Source organism: Filobasidium floriforme (assembly GCF_021052385.1).
Source record: "Filobasidium floriforme strain CBS 6241 chromosome Unknown HD553scaffold_2, whole genome shotgun sequence".
Classification (NCBI taxonomy): Eukaryota; Fungi; Basidiomycota; class Tremellomycetes; order Filobasidiales; family Filobasidiaceae; genus Filobasidium; species Filobasidium floriforme.
In genome coordinates this window covers 77,671-91,062 of record NW_025763623.1, presented here as the reverse complement: position 1 = coordinate 91,062, position 13,392 = coordinate 77,671, and the positions used below count along the sequence as shown (strand labels likewise).

General features: G+C 53.1%; 3 protein-coding genes across 3 annotated transcripts; all 3 read left to right on the top strand.

The window, feature by feature from the left end:
- Nucleotides 1-471: 471 nt before the first annotated feature.
- On the top strand, nucleotides 472-2,862 carry HD553DRAFT_347437 (extracellular exo-polygalacturonase; the record flags this gene model as incomplete). Its single annotated transcript, XM_046183300.1, has 8 exons — nucleotides 472-563; nucleotides 648-917; nucleotides 1,035-1,237; nucleotides 1,330-1,545; nucleotides 1,614-1,820; nucleotides 1,902-1,945; nucleotides 2,012-2,180; nucleotides 2,269-2,862. The coding sequence occupies 8 exons, from the start codon at nucleotides 472-474 to the stop codon at nucleotides 2,529-2,531; spliced, it is 1,464 nt and encodes a 487-aa protein (XP_046039445.1). The 3' UTR covers nucleotides 2,532-2,862.
- A 420-nt stretch (nucleotides 2,863-3,282) lies between these two features.
- HD553DRAFT_338720 (uncharacterized protein) lies at nucleotides 3,283-4,977 on the top strand (the record flags this gene model as incomplete). The annotated part of the gene is made up of 5 exons (XM_046182368.1): nucleotides 3,283-3,702; nucleotides 3,768-3,802; nucleotides 4,057-4,138; nucleotides 4,313-4,518; nucleotides 4,578-4,977. 5 exons carry the CDS (start codon nucleotides 3,283-3,285, stop codon nucleotides 4,975-4,977), a joined length of 1,143 nt encoding a protein of 380 aa, XP_046039444.1.
- Nucleotides 4,978-7,334: 2,357 nt separating this feature from the next.
- Nucleotides 7,335-13,031, top strand: HD553DRAFT_303915 (uncharacterized protein). Its single transcript, XM_046178942.1, has 5 exons — nucleotides 7,335-8,159; nucleotides 8,252-8,785; nucleotides 8,855-11,152; nucleotides 11,220-11,653; nucleotides 11,715-13,031. Exons 1-5 carry the CDS (start codon nucleotides 7,533-7,535, stop codon nucleotides 12,775-12,777), a joined length of 4,956 nt encoding a protein of 1,651 aa, XP_046039443.1. The 5' UTR covers nucleotides 7,335-7,532; the 3' UTR covers nucleotides 12,778-13,031.
- Nucleotides 13,032-13,392: the final 361 nt, after the last annotated feature.

Here is a 13,392-nt window from a genome sequence, read left to right as displayed (position 1 = left end):
CGCACCCAGCCAACACATCAACGACGACTGCGCCCGATCTACGGACCGGGGCCAACCCATAGCTGTAAAGGCTTCGGAAGAGGCTGGACCTGAACCCTGAAGGCAGAGCAGAGCGGGCCCCCGGAGGAACGTAAGGTAGGGAAGAGGGGGACCCCGGGCCGGTTGAAATTTAGCGCGCGCAAGTGGAAATGAAATCCGGGTGGCGGCGATACTGAATGGTGGTGATTGTTTCTTGTCGAGTGTTTGTTGTGATGAATTTCGTGGATGATAGTAGCCGGTCATGAAGATCATGAACGGCCCAAAAATTATATAAGGTCCAGGGTTTGAGAAAGAGAAAGATGCAGTCGGGCTCGATTATCGATGTACTGTACTGGAGACATCAGCTGGCGACCCAATCGACCCAACGTCCACAAGCACTTCAATCCTACTACTACGCCATCGGATTAGCTGCCCTTCACAAGCTCACTAGACATGCTTTCTAAGCTCGTACTCTTCAAGTTATTTTTGACCCTCGCCATTCTCGCTCCAGCTTCGGCCGCTCCTGCTAACGACAACAAGCCCTGGTAATTCGCCCAAACTTTCAATTTCCATCGCAAGACGATTCGGTACTGACCTCATCAGACTCTTCACTCGTTTCGTTCTCGCAGCCCTCCCGCAAACGCCAACTCGAACGCTCAAGCCGCCCCATGGTGTCGTACCACCAGCACCATCATCACTCCTACTTCTACCTCCCTCGCCTCGTCCGTTCCCGAACCGACCACCTCCCAGACTCCTCCTACCCCACCTGCTTCAGGCGAACGTAAACGCTGCGCGATCCAGGCGCTCGGTGGGGACGCCGACGATGCTCCGGCGATCAATCGGGCTTTCGAGGAGTGCAGTCAGGGTGGGGTGGTTGCTTTCGAATACGGTGTGAGGTAGTAAGTGTTCGGATCCGACTTACTCTTCCTGCTACCGCCACATAATCCCTCAAAGAGTCCATATGATATCACATAGAGGATACGATCGGCTAATTATCCTCTTGCTCAACTTCGCAGTAACGCCTACAACCCCGTCTCCGCCCTCAAGCTCAACGGTACCAAGGTCGAATTCTACGGCAACGTCCACTTGCCGGAAGATATCCCTACCGTCCAAGCTATCGTTGCCGATCCCAAGGTGTACGATGGGTATTGGTTCAGGTTCAAGGGAGAGGGGTTGGAATGGGTGGGGACGAAGGATATCAATGCCGGATGGATCGATTGTGAGTCATCTTTCTCCTTTTCTCTTTGAATTAGCAAGTTCTTTGTAAGTCATACCTAGGCTGACTTTTTGTACGGTTCTGACTCGGGGCAGCTCATGGTCAAGCTTGGTGGGACGCAAATCCAGCGGGCCAAGGTGGACTTCCCAACCGCCCTCACTTGCTCCGATTTGATATCAAGAAAAGCACCATCAAGAACTTGAAGAGCGAGAAGCCTATTGGGTGGAACACTAGGATCGTAGCTGATGATCTGTACATCGAGGGCACTGTTGTGAACGCGCATTCCGAGTCGGGTAGTTTCCCCTTCAACAGTGAGTGAAATGAATGATGAACAATAGAGACATAGCGTCGGAGCTGATGTCCGAGACTTTGGCCATAGCCGACGGCCTGGGTCTCAGTGGAACCAACATCTTGGCGGTCGACTCCAAGATTGATAACGGTGACGACTGTTTCGCGATCACCACCCCGTCCAGGAACATCACCATGCGCAAGGCCACCTGCGGCGGTCCGGGAACGCACGGGCTTTCTATCGGGTCGTTGGGCAAGAATCAGGCTCAGGTCAATACCGTTCGGGATATCACTTTCGGTGAGCTCAGAAATATGTTTTACTGTATGGGGGGAAGCTTTCATTTGACACGGTCTGATCGCCCGCCTGATGTCGGCGTAGAGGATATCACGATGATCGATGCCTTGTACGGGGCTAGGTTCAAGGTGAGCGCCGTTGACACGTCGTGTTTCATGACAAGTCAACTGATGACTGACGCTACGTGGGTGCAGTCTTGGGTCGGCGGACAAGGTATTACCGAGAACATCAAGTATCACGATATCCGGTTGTACAACGTCACCTACCCCATAGCCGTCACCCAGACCTACGTCGATCAGAACAACCCTGGCGGGGATCGAGTCAATAACGGTTCCGTCATTCTCAAGAACTTTTCCTTTAAAGGTGCGTTTCTTCACATACATATCGGATGCGTTTCTGTCCGGCGGTCACTGACAAGACTCCGTCGTCCTCGCGAATACACCTAATTCAGATTGGGTCGGCGATATCAACAGCTTCCAACCCGGTGACAAATCCTGCATCTCGGACCCTTGTTGGTACGAACAAGATCTACCCGAGTTCACCGGTTCTCAAGGCATCTTTTTCAGCTGTGCCAACGAAGGGTCTTGTCAAGGGTTCGAGACGGAGAACCTCAGGATCTACGGACAAAACGGGGTTCCAGCCGAGTTTTTGTGCAAGAATGTTCATGCGGCTTCGAACCCGAACTTGGGGTTCACTTGCGCCGATAATCTTTGATCGGTTGTCCTGTGCGTTTGCTGTAACGCTTCAGGTACCTAGTCGGGCCATCAGCAGACCTTGAGTTAGAGAATGTATTATCTCCGTCTGTTCCATTCTACGTGTATTTATATATATATTGTACTAGTCGCCTCGTAATACTGTTTCAAGTTTTTCTGAAGATTGCGAGGTCTGGCCTGCATGCTATACCTTGTGCGGCTTTTCGTCGTCGAAACAGGTTCTGTTGTGATTAAACATCAATAATATGTATTCAACGTTCGCAAAGCGAGCGGTCACTCTAATATGGAAGCACGTACAAGGGCACATAAGGAAGATCTCGGGCAGAAAATTGTATCTGCCGCTGCGTATCACGACTCGTTTCACAACCGAAGACCCCGCCCGAGCCCAGTATCGCGTATCGCGTTGAGTTGGGGTGCGTTCGCGACGTCGACATGCGTCTATTATACGTCTAGAACAGGCCCAAAAGGGCAACTGGCTAGTTTGATACGCCGACGCTAGTGAATTGTTACCGATTACGTATCGCTCAGACCATGTGGCATTCCGTGTGTTTATAGTCGCCGAGAATCGACGCTCGAGACCTGATTTTTTGCGTCTACAATTGCGGTTTGGGTAACCCAGGGCCGGCTAGTGTTTTGGTAGGGGAGTTGGGGTTTGTAGAACCACGACGCAGAACACGAATTGTACTTACGAACCTCGAAATATCGCGAATATCCCTAATATCTCGCCTAAACGACCCTATACCGACGCTACGATGTACCCGGACGTTATTGCTAGTGATTCTCAGCGACAGGGCGTCTCTCGACACCCAGGAGGAGGTAGTCGACAACCGTTGGCGAGGGGAACGACGTCGTTTGACGATATGTCGATAGTCGAGGTGATTTCGCTCGAGAACCCCCCTTCGATGGCGACGGAAGGTTTCGAGGTGATGCAGGTCGATAAGGGAGGTCCTACTAGTACCGTAAAGACCGAGGGAGGTCGTAAGAACGCTCAGTGGTCGTTAGCGGACGATCGTTTGATGTTAGAATTGCTTACGGAGGAACAACGTCGAGGTCAACGGGCCGATAACGGTTTCAAACGTGGTACGTGGGCGTCAGTCGCCGCTGAGGTGAACAAGATACGTAGTAAGGGTGGGGAGAAGGACGAGAAGTCAGCTAAGTTCCGTTTTAACAAGGTACATCGCTCACAACGTCGGTACCGAATAGCTAGAACTGACGTACGACTTCCGACGACCTATAGCTCAAGAACGAAGGGTGGAAGCCCTGGAACACGCTGTAAGGCCCCGGGGGACCTCCGGCGGAGGCCTCCCAGGACCAATCCTAATAAGGTCTACTCAGGGCTATATCTCAGTGGATTAATGTAATAACGGATGTCTAACTAATACAAAGATGGTATCAGATAGACATCTCCAAAAGAATCTCCAGATGAGTCTCAGAGGGAGTCTCTGGAGAGGTCTCCAGGGGAGGGTCTGCACGGAGTTGCTACGCGTCACGTGACGGCTATAACACACGCTGTTGAAACGCTACAGCCAGTCAGGTGCCGGATTTGATGAAGAGATGAATACGTTGAGCCTCCCTGATGGTGCGTGGGACGAATTGAAGGAGTCTGGAGTAAGTTACAGCGTTTGATAGATGTTTGACGATGTATGTCGACGTGTCGAACGTTCTAGACGTCGTTCGAATATGCGTACGATCACCCTTACGTAACCTATAAATCTGCGTCGTCGAAGATCGTCTGCCCAAACACAGAGAACGATCTGACCTATCAACCGTCATATCTCGCAGACGAAGGACAATCTAGCACTATACGCACTGCGAGGCCGGAGTAACGAACTCTACTCATTGCTAGATGACCTCGTTTCAAAGACTACCCCCGACGGTCGTTTCGCAATCGACCCTTTCGCTACCGACCCTTCTCAAACACCCGGCGGTACATCGAAATCGTCGAAAGCGATGGGGAAACGGCCCAAACCAGAATCGGACGATTCTAGGTTCGTTTCGAGCCTGAAGCGGGTGTACCGACTAGTACTCACCAGCCAAACACACACAGCGACGAATCTTCAGGCCCCGAGGTCCAGGTTACCCCCTCCCGACGAACTCCCACCAAACGTCAACGCACTTCAGTTCAGGCTGATCTAATCGAACGACTAGATCGTTTAGACGAACGTATGGAGGACCTAGCTAAACGAGACCCGGAGAAGCAGATGGAGAGGGTGTTTAAGAAGCTAGCGGACGTCGTTACCAAACTCTCGCTCAGCGATGTCGACTACAACCGTCTCGTCAATCACTTCACCGACCGGCCTGTTCGAGGTATCGCTTTCTTGGCTACACCCGACGTACTCCTGGCCAACAGCGTGAAACGTATGATGGAGATGGAACAGCGAAGGGAGGAAGACGAAGAGGCTAGCCGACAGCCGACACGATCTACGAGAGCGAATCCACGTCGATAATAGCGATACTACATCGATCGATCAGTTCCGACCGTTGTTATAGTCGACGTATTCTCTATACATCCTTCTCGCTATCCTCCCACGTCTCTCGACAGCTAGCCTATCTTCTTCCGGTGGCGGACGTCGTTCTCGAGGGGGTGGGGGAGGTGGTGGTACGTTGACGTCGACCTCGCCTACAACGTTCCCGTCGTCGTCGTATTCGGTACCGTCTTCCCCGTACAATTCGATGATATTATGGAGGGCGAAGCAGACGTAGATGATCTTAACCTGAGTGGCGATAGGGTAGACCGTTCCGTATTTGAGAACCTATAGTAAACGGTAGCGAACGAGAGGACTCGGTAAGTTTCGAATATGCCGATGTACGTCGATATCGCGGGCGGAGAACGTTCGTTCTCGGTCGACGACGGCAGAACAATAGCTACGAACCTTATAACGACTCTTGACAATACCGAACGACCTCTCTATAATGTTACGGCAGCTAGAATGTCGAAGGTTGTATAGTTCCTTCTCGTTTTGGGGCGATCTGAACATCCGACGAAATCGTCAGCGTTTTCGTCAACCCGAGCGATGGGGTTGGCCTGAGAACGAGCTGTCACGTTTTGGCTGGTGTACTCACCCGTTCTGTGACTGCGACCACTCCTTCAAGTGGTATCTGACCCCACGGAACGGGGTCAGTAGATTTGAGCTCCATCCGTAGCCGGCGTCGGCTAGTAGGTGGTGATTGTTCGGTATCTTCAGTCCTCGTTCTACGGCTGCTCGATAAACGTTACTATCGTGATCACTACCTTCCCAGCCAGCTAGTATGAAGGTGAAGAGACCGTCGAGGCCGACGCAAGCGAGAACGTTGAACGAGAGGTACTTCGCTGGATTTCGACATCGAGCGGAGTCGTCGGAGGAAGGTGTCGCTATTATTTGCGTTCCATCGATCGCACCGACGCAGCGTTTGGTAAGGTGGCGGTATTTACGGTCTGTGTACTTGTCTACATGGAGGGGAAGGTCGTCGGCTGTCGGTTGTTTGACGTAGCGGCCGTAGAATCGAACGTCGAACATAGCGTCGATAACTTCATGAAAGTATCTAGATTTGACAGTATTGATCAAGTCGTCGGGCGAACCGGCCGGCCCCACTTCGCAGGCACTTACTTACTGATACTGGCCTGCGAAATCTGCCAGTATTGCTGGGTCAGACGGTTTGAAGCAGCCTTGCGTAACATCCATAAGGTCATCGCAACTTTCGCTTGTAAACTGACGTTGTCGGTGGGTTTGATGCGATGTAGTCGGTCGATATCGTCGGTAATTCGTTCAAGACAACTGGCGGACATTCCTATAGCGTTGTGGCAAGCCATAGGGTGTCCGCCGACCGTCTGAAGAAGGATACGAGCCGTCGAGAAGGGACTATGTATAATAGGTCGAAGGGGGGGCCTCTCGAGGATACCTCGAACGATTTGAACGTAGGCTTGCGAAGCGGCCGTCAATAAGTCTACGGTGGCGGAATTAGCGTCTATGAGGTACTGGTCCTCGTCCTTGTCATCTGTGCTGTAGTTCATAGCTATATTTATAGTTCGTTCATGAGATATTACAGCTACAAGACGTCGACCTAGGTATGTCGACGTTCTTGTCGACCTCCGATGTCGACTTCGAATATCGGTCGAGAAGTCTCAGCTCAAAGTAGACATTTCTTCATCGCGAACGGTCTACTTTCGAGTGCTTGCGTAATTTTGTTTGCTGCCGAATTTTGTTAACAATTCACTAGCAAAACGTGGCACTCTGAAAAATAGACGTATAATAGTCGAATGATCGCGAACGCAACCTTGAATGAAACCGGAATGCGCGCTTGAAGATGATGCTGTTTTCGATTGACACGTCATATCATATGCTCATTGCTTCAGACCATGAAAGAGGGTGCTACGTGCTGTCCCCATCGAGGTTCGAGGTCATTATTCGGGATACGGAAAGGTGAGTAATCGCTATGAAGGCTCTGGCTCTTGATTGAGTTGCTACTAGACCAGCCTTGCATGTTTCACGGTTGTTCGCTGTCGTCGTCGCGATCTGGCTTGGTGCTCCGGCGAGGCGTTCGACGAGCTGGGATCCAAACTGAGTCTCGAGAGGCTTGCGACCTCTGATATGGGCTGTTGTACTGCACTCTACCTCATCAGTTCGTTGTATGTTCCAGATCAGTCAGCTGCATGTTGCGATCGATATCAGTGTCTACGCAGCAGTAGCACTCACTGTTGATCGATGTCGCCGAATAATTTGATAAGGTCCCCGCGCAACAACAAACAAAACAACAACAACCCTCACGGACCTCTGACCTCTTTGGATATGATCAAGACCTGATGATGACCTGCAACCTCCTAAGTCTCGACCTGTCCATCACACTACAAAACACATAGTACGACTCTCGCTTCTTGACCTCTAGCTTACTCTTGCGCTCCAACCACTCACTCGGCATGTCCGTCTGAGACAGGATCCATCGTCACCCCACCTCGTCGCCGCGGAGCGTAGGTCATCGATCAACATCCGGGAAAGGAACCTCGAGAACGAAAAGAGAAGATAGGATGTCGGCCCTAGCGACCTTGCAGACCCCCACCAGGAACCGAGCTCGAGTAGGAGTACACTCGAACGGGCAAGATGATGGATACTTCACCCCGACTTCGGCGCATATCAGTCGATTTGCCCGAGGCAATGGGCAGGTTCAGGTGGGGATCCCGTTCGTACTCCCCAGCGTCAAGGTCCGAACCACACTCCTTTCCGATGAAGCGGGTCTCAAATCGGCCAATACGAACGACAGCAAGCACAAAGCTTCGAATTTGAACCGCGCTGAAGAGGGGCAAGAGAAAGAGAATGACGAGAATCAACCTCATCAGCATGTCTACTCCAGGGACGAACATCAACAGCATTCAGCCCCTGCTTCCCCTCTCCGACAATTCTGGACCTCTACCTCTACCAACACCCAGAAACCCTCATCTGCAACCAAGTCGACTTCGAGGATGGGAAGGAGATCGATTACGTTCCCCGGTACCGGTGTATCTTTGATCGAGAATGGGTACGGTCTTGGAAGGGAGATGTATATGGAGAGGGAAGAGACGGTCGCAGGAGGGTCGCCGGGTAGGAGGAAGAGGATCAACTCTGATCGATCGAGTTCGGGCTCGCGTCCTACACAAATTGGTCCAGGGACGGTGACGGTAAGTCTGCGGATCCCTTTGGTACTGGCTATTCAAGCATAATAATTGACCTTCGACCTGGATGACGATCGATCTGGTTGTCTGGTTCATAGAGATCCCCCTTACGTGCCATCGGAATCAACACCAACAGACCTACCTTCCTTGATCCTCCGGGAACACCTACCCCTACCCGTTCTCCTACTCCTTTTTCCCAACAACAATCACGATCAATACCACAAAATACCCACTCCCACACCTACAATAACAATACCGACAACCACCCCCAAGCCCAAATTCAACCTCAGCCGAACGGGCTCTCCCTAGCTCCGCCTACACCTTCAGGCGGACTGAGGAGGAAATCAAAGTTCGTAGCTAGGATGTCGTTGAAGTCGGGTTTGGGCGGGGAGAAGGGGTCGGTTCAGGGTCAGGATCGACCGAGAATCGATGCTGGAATCAACGATGATGATGTCATGGGGGGCGGAGCGGATACGGAACTTGACGGTGAAGGTGATGATGAGGTGGATAGCGTAGAACGCGGGGTGGTGAGGATCGGCAGTTGGGTGACAGAGGCGTTTGGGGATGACGAGGACGCGTTGGTAGGGGCAAGTCAGGGTTGCTCGACAGCGAAAGGAGGATCTCAGCGAGAGGTAGGCATTTCGAGGAAAGATTCGGCAGAGTAAAGATGCTAAGACCTCTCTTTTCCCACCTCAATGTAGGACCCGGTTGGCGCTTCTCAGGACGTTGCGGCGGCATCACAGACTATCAGGAAAGAGCTTACTCCGCCCACGACTGGATCGACGGGCAATTCGTTGAGACGCTCAGCGAGATTATCAGCGGGGAGGTTGTCTGCATCTGCTTCACCTCGGCCTGAGCACGGGAACGATCCTTTCGAGATCTCGAACGATTCGTTCGTCTCGGCCGCTTCGTCCAGCTCCACCAGCAAGACCAAGTCCAAACGGGTTACCGGCAATGGGCAACAAGATTTACCTCTACCTTCATCTGCCAAACCCGTCACTCCGAAACCAGCTGCGAGACGCAGGAAACGGTCGTCTGACGTGGCTGCTGTCATTGCCGGCTCGGTCGGGATGACAAACGAATCCCCAAACCCGAGAGCCAAGAAGAACGCTAGGAAATCGGTGCTCGTCGTAGAGATCCCGACGTATTCAGCGAGGATGGTAGGTAGTCCCATGCGTGGGGTTGTCAGGACGTCCGGGAACAGTCGATCTTCGACGGATCCGGTCACGCCTCAACGACCCGCGCCGAGCAAACGATCCGCACCGGCCACAGACAGGCCGGCTGGTAAGGATTCTCGTCGATCTGGCAAGTCTGGGACGGACTCTCCACCGGCATCCCAAGGCCGGTCGACGGGCAAGGGGAGGAAATCCCTAGGAGCCCAGTTCGACTCGGTACAGCAAGGCGAGGACAGGAGAAAGACGGGCCCGAGTAAGCGGAGAAAGGGGAGGAAATCGTTAGCCCCGGCGCACGTCGTCGAGAATCTTCATGCCGTGATGGATCATCCGTTGAGACCGAGCAGCCCGAGTGAGGACGTCTTGCTGCTGGTAGGTACCGAACAATCACCCACTTCCCATCGCCGGTCACGAAAATCGCAGTCGAAAACGCCTCGACCGGGAAGGGAGGCATCGCAGAGGAAGGGCAAGCGACCGGAGTCAGAGCTTGAGACGGAGGCTGGGTCGTCTCCTCCAATGAGTCGGTTGGACGAGACCAGGGACAGAGATCAGTTTGATAGCGTATCTGAGCAGGTCCAAGTGGACCAGCAGGATGTACGAGCTGAGCGCACGCTATCTCCGGCCCCGCTACGTGACGATGCTCCGCGATCGAGCAGTCCGGCGTATCCCCAGTTCCGTGATTACTCGCCGCCGAACGAAGAGAACTGGCAATCGCTCGACTTCTCCGGATTCGGGGAAGGGGTGTGTGACTCGAGTCCGCCTGCTCGGATGGCTTCGTCGAATCCACCCAAGCAGCGGATCGAGCCTCATCTGATGGACTTTACCCAGGCTACCGCTTCGACGCCACTCAGGACCCCTCTCAGCAAGCGACGAATCTCTACCCCTCATCACAAGCCTATCGCCAGCAGCCCGCCTGAGAACGTTGAAGCGGATTGCACCGGTCCCCACTCGGAGCCTGTCTGGGAGGATGTAGAAGAAGACGCCCACGAGGATTGTGCCTCGGAAGGAGAGTTCATGGCCAACGATCGTGACTCAAGTCCCGAATATCAAGATGCAGAGGACAAGACGGCGCAAGATCAAGATGTGACCAATACCGTTCAGGCCGATGGTGATACAACGCTTCCTGCGGAGGATGAATCCGAGGAGGAGGAAGAACAAGAACAAGAAGAAGAAGCTGAGGGAGAGGAGGAGGAGCACAGTCAGGAACAAATTGGAGGGAATGATGCACATGCTCAGGAAGCCCCCATAACGCAACGGACCGCGAACAGCGAATACGTCACTATCAGGACCGTAGTCGTTAAGACAGAGGACAACGCAGCTGAAGCAGATCCCGAAGATCGCGAGTCACTGACTCATGAAGAGGAAACTGAGGAAATCGCCGCATCATCCGAAGTTGCGGTCGCAAGGGAGACCTTCGAGACAGTCCAGGTGACGCAGACCATCGCGATCCGCCCTGGGGAGGAACCGTTGGCCACCTCAGCCAGACAAGCTGATGTACGGGCTGATCCTGTTCTTGCGGACCAGGATCAGCAAGGTGATGGCTTAGTGGAAGATGATGCGCCTAGATCGGAACATGATGGCTCGAGATCGCACCAATCAGATTCCGAAGGCCCATATGACGAACCACCTCATGTCGAAGTCGAAAGAGCATCGCCCGAATCACGTTCAGAACACGACGTCGACGAAGAGACCGAGATCTCACTGGAAACTGCCCGGGGGACAGAATCGGTGCAGACGGGGATTGACAACGATTACACTAGGGCACCCATCGTGATTTCTAGCCAGGACCCTAGAGCGGCTGCACTAGCTGCTGCTATCCTTCGCAAGGTTAGTCTAAGATTTGGTAGCGACGCCTTTCCTCGGCCATGCTGACCCCATTCTTCTTCGATATCAGAGCCGACGTTACATCGAGGCGGAAGCAGCGCCTCCTTTGGAAGGTACACAGCAGGAAAACAAGCTCAAACGTCGTCGGAGCGAATACTTTGTGACCGCGGAATCTGCAGCTGCTCTTACTCCGAGTGAATTGCTCAGAGAAGCCGAGGTGGAATTGATGGATGATGAGAGCGGGTATCGCCGGACCAAGGCGTATGTGGAAAAGACCACCATCGCTCAAGCGAACGACGGATCTATGGCAGGCTCAAGCTGGACTCGTGACGACTGGTCCGTTCTCAACCGTTGCTATAGACGGGTCAAGAGAGCGTCTCACCAAAAGGGCAAAGCCAGAGAAGGCTTGGGTGGTGATGATATCGACGTGGACGAGGTCATTGACGCGTTCGTCTTCAAGAAGGGGATCACACAAGAGGAACTGAAAGGCGAGAGATGGGCCAGGTGAGCCACGCGTACCAGATTGCTAGATGAACACAGCGGACTGACCGGCCCTTCGCTTCAGAGCTGATCTTGTCACTCGAATCAACAAGTTGCACCGCAACGCGCAACTCAGATCTGCCGACTCTTTTGCCGAATCCCTGAGCTCGACTGAACGAGGTTCCATCACGGCTGAACCAGGGCCTTTGTCGCCCATTATGAAGAAAACACGAACCAGTGAGGCGAGCTCGCGCCCTACCAAGGTGGAAATACGTCGCGAGAAGGATGGTTCCGAGTCGTCCACTGGTAGTGGTTGGTGGGGCTCGATGAGCAAGACTTGGAAGCGGATTAAGAGCAGCGTTTCGCTCGCATCGATGGCGCAGGAAGAAGAAAATGACATCTCGTCCGATCGCGAAGAGGAGAAGGAATCTGCGGAAGTGTTTCGTTCAAGGGAGAAGCCAGAAGAGCAGGACAGACGAGACAGGCCGATGGCCCCCAAGCCTCGTCGAGCGCTTCCAGGCGGACTGACTTCTCTACCAATCGACACGCCTATCCATCCCGCCGCCTTGCGCAGTTCAGGCCTTGGTTCTATTAACTCGCCTTACTTGGACAAGGTCCCTCGCGCCAACCCGAACGCCGTTGCTTCAACTTCATACAGAGGCATAGCTCCGCCATCCGAGATGAAGCAGGTCGGCGATCGAAGCGTCACTACCTCGACCCGGTTGCCGCTCGAGGGTTCGGCCTCTCAGCGATCCGCAGCGTTGCAGGCGCTCTTTTCCAGCGGGGCACCCAGCCCTCATTTCCCCGCCATCCCGGCCCATCTCGTCAAGAACGTCAATGTTCGACCTTCTCCCCTGTCTCAATCTCAAAACGTCAAGCATAGCCTGGACGGACGGACATCGAAACAACCTATCGACATTCCCCGTATGGATGAGGAGACCGGGACCGCTTCGCCGGCCGTAAGCGAACTCGTCACTTCGTTTGAAGAGGTGGCAAAACGGTCCAGAATATCCGCGGTCTCTACCGAGGCGGACGTCTCGCTGGAACTCGGTGGTCAGAGCGGCATGCGGCGGGTGAGCAGTAGTGATGATTTCAAAAGGAGGAGCGCGATGTTGAGTGGATCGTTATCGCTGGGGAAGAAGCGGTGAACGTGGTAGAGGGGATAATCAACGCAATAGAAATTGGTTCAATTTGGGGTGGATTCTGACGATGATCCTAACGACGTACTTCTGGAAACGTAACGAACAAGAACAGCTCTTCGATTGACCGGGCAAGCTTTAAATATATAATAGAGAAAGCAGCGACCGTGGTGATAACAGATTCGCTTTGTTGTAATATATCGACGATTTGACGACCTTTCTTGTTTGAAGCCAATAATATGACGAGAGATCAATCGACTGGGTGAAACCTGAAAGAGCGGTAGTCAGCAACCTTGGGACATCGATGTCAGATCTGCCTGAAGTACACCAACAAAGTTGGTTTGATGTGAAAGCTCTAGCCAAATGTTTCTGCTCGGCCCTGTCCCCATTGCCTCCACCTCTTGGCATATCTTTCGAAGATCTTGAAAGTCGCCGTGGGTTTGACAAGTATGGCCAGCGGTCTCACCTTAAGATAATTTTATCTCCTTCCGTCACCCGCCGGTCTTCCAGCAACAAATCCAGAGACGCACTGGGTTCGACGTCGTCAGACTGGATGGATAGACTCAATTAGCATCTTGCCTTGGCTGGGAATCAGAATACCGTGATTTTTGACTAGTCAACGAC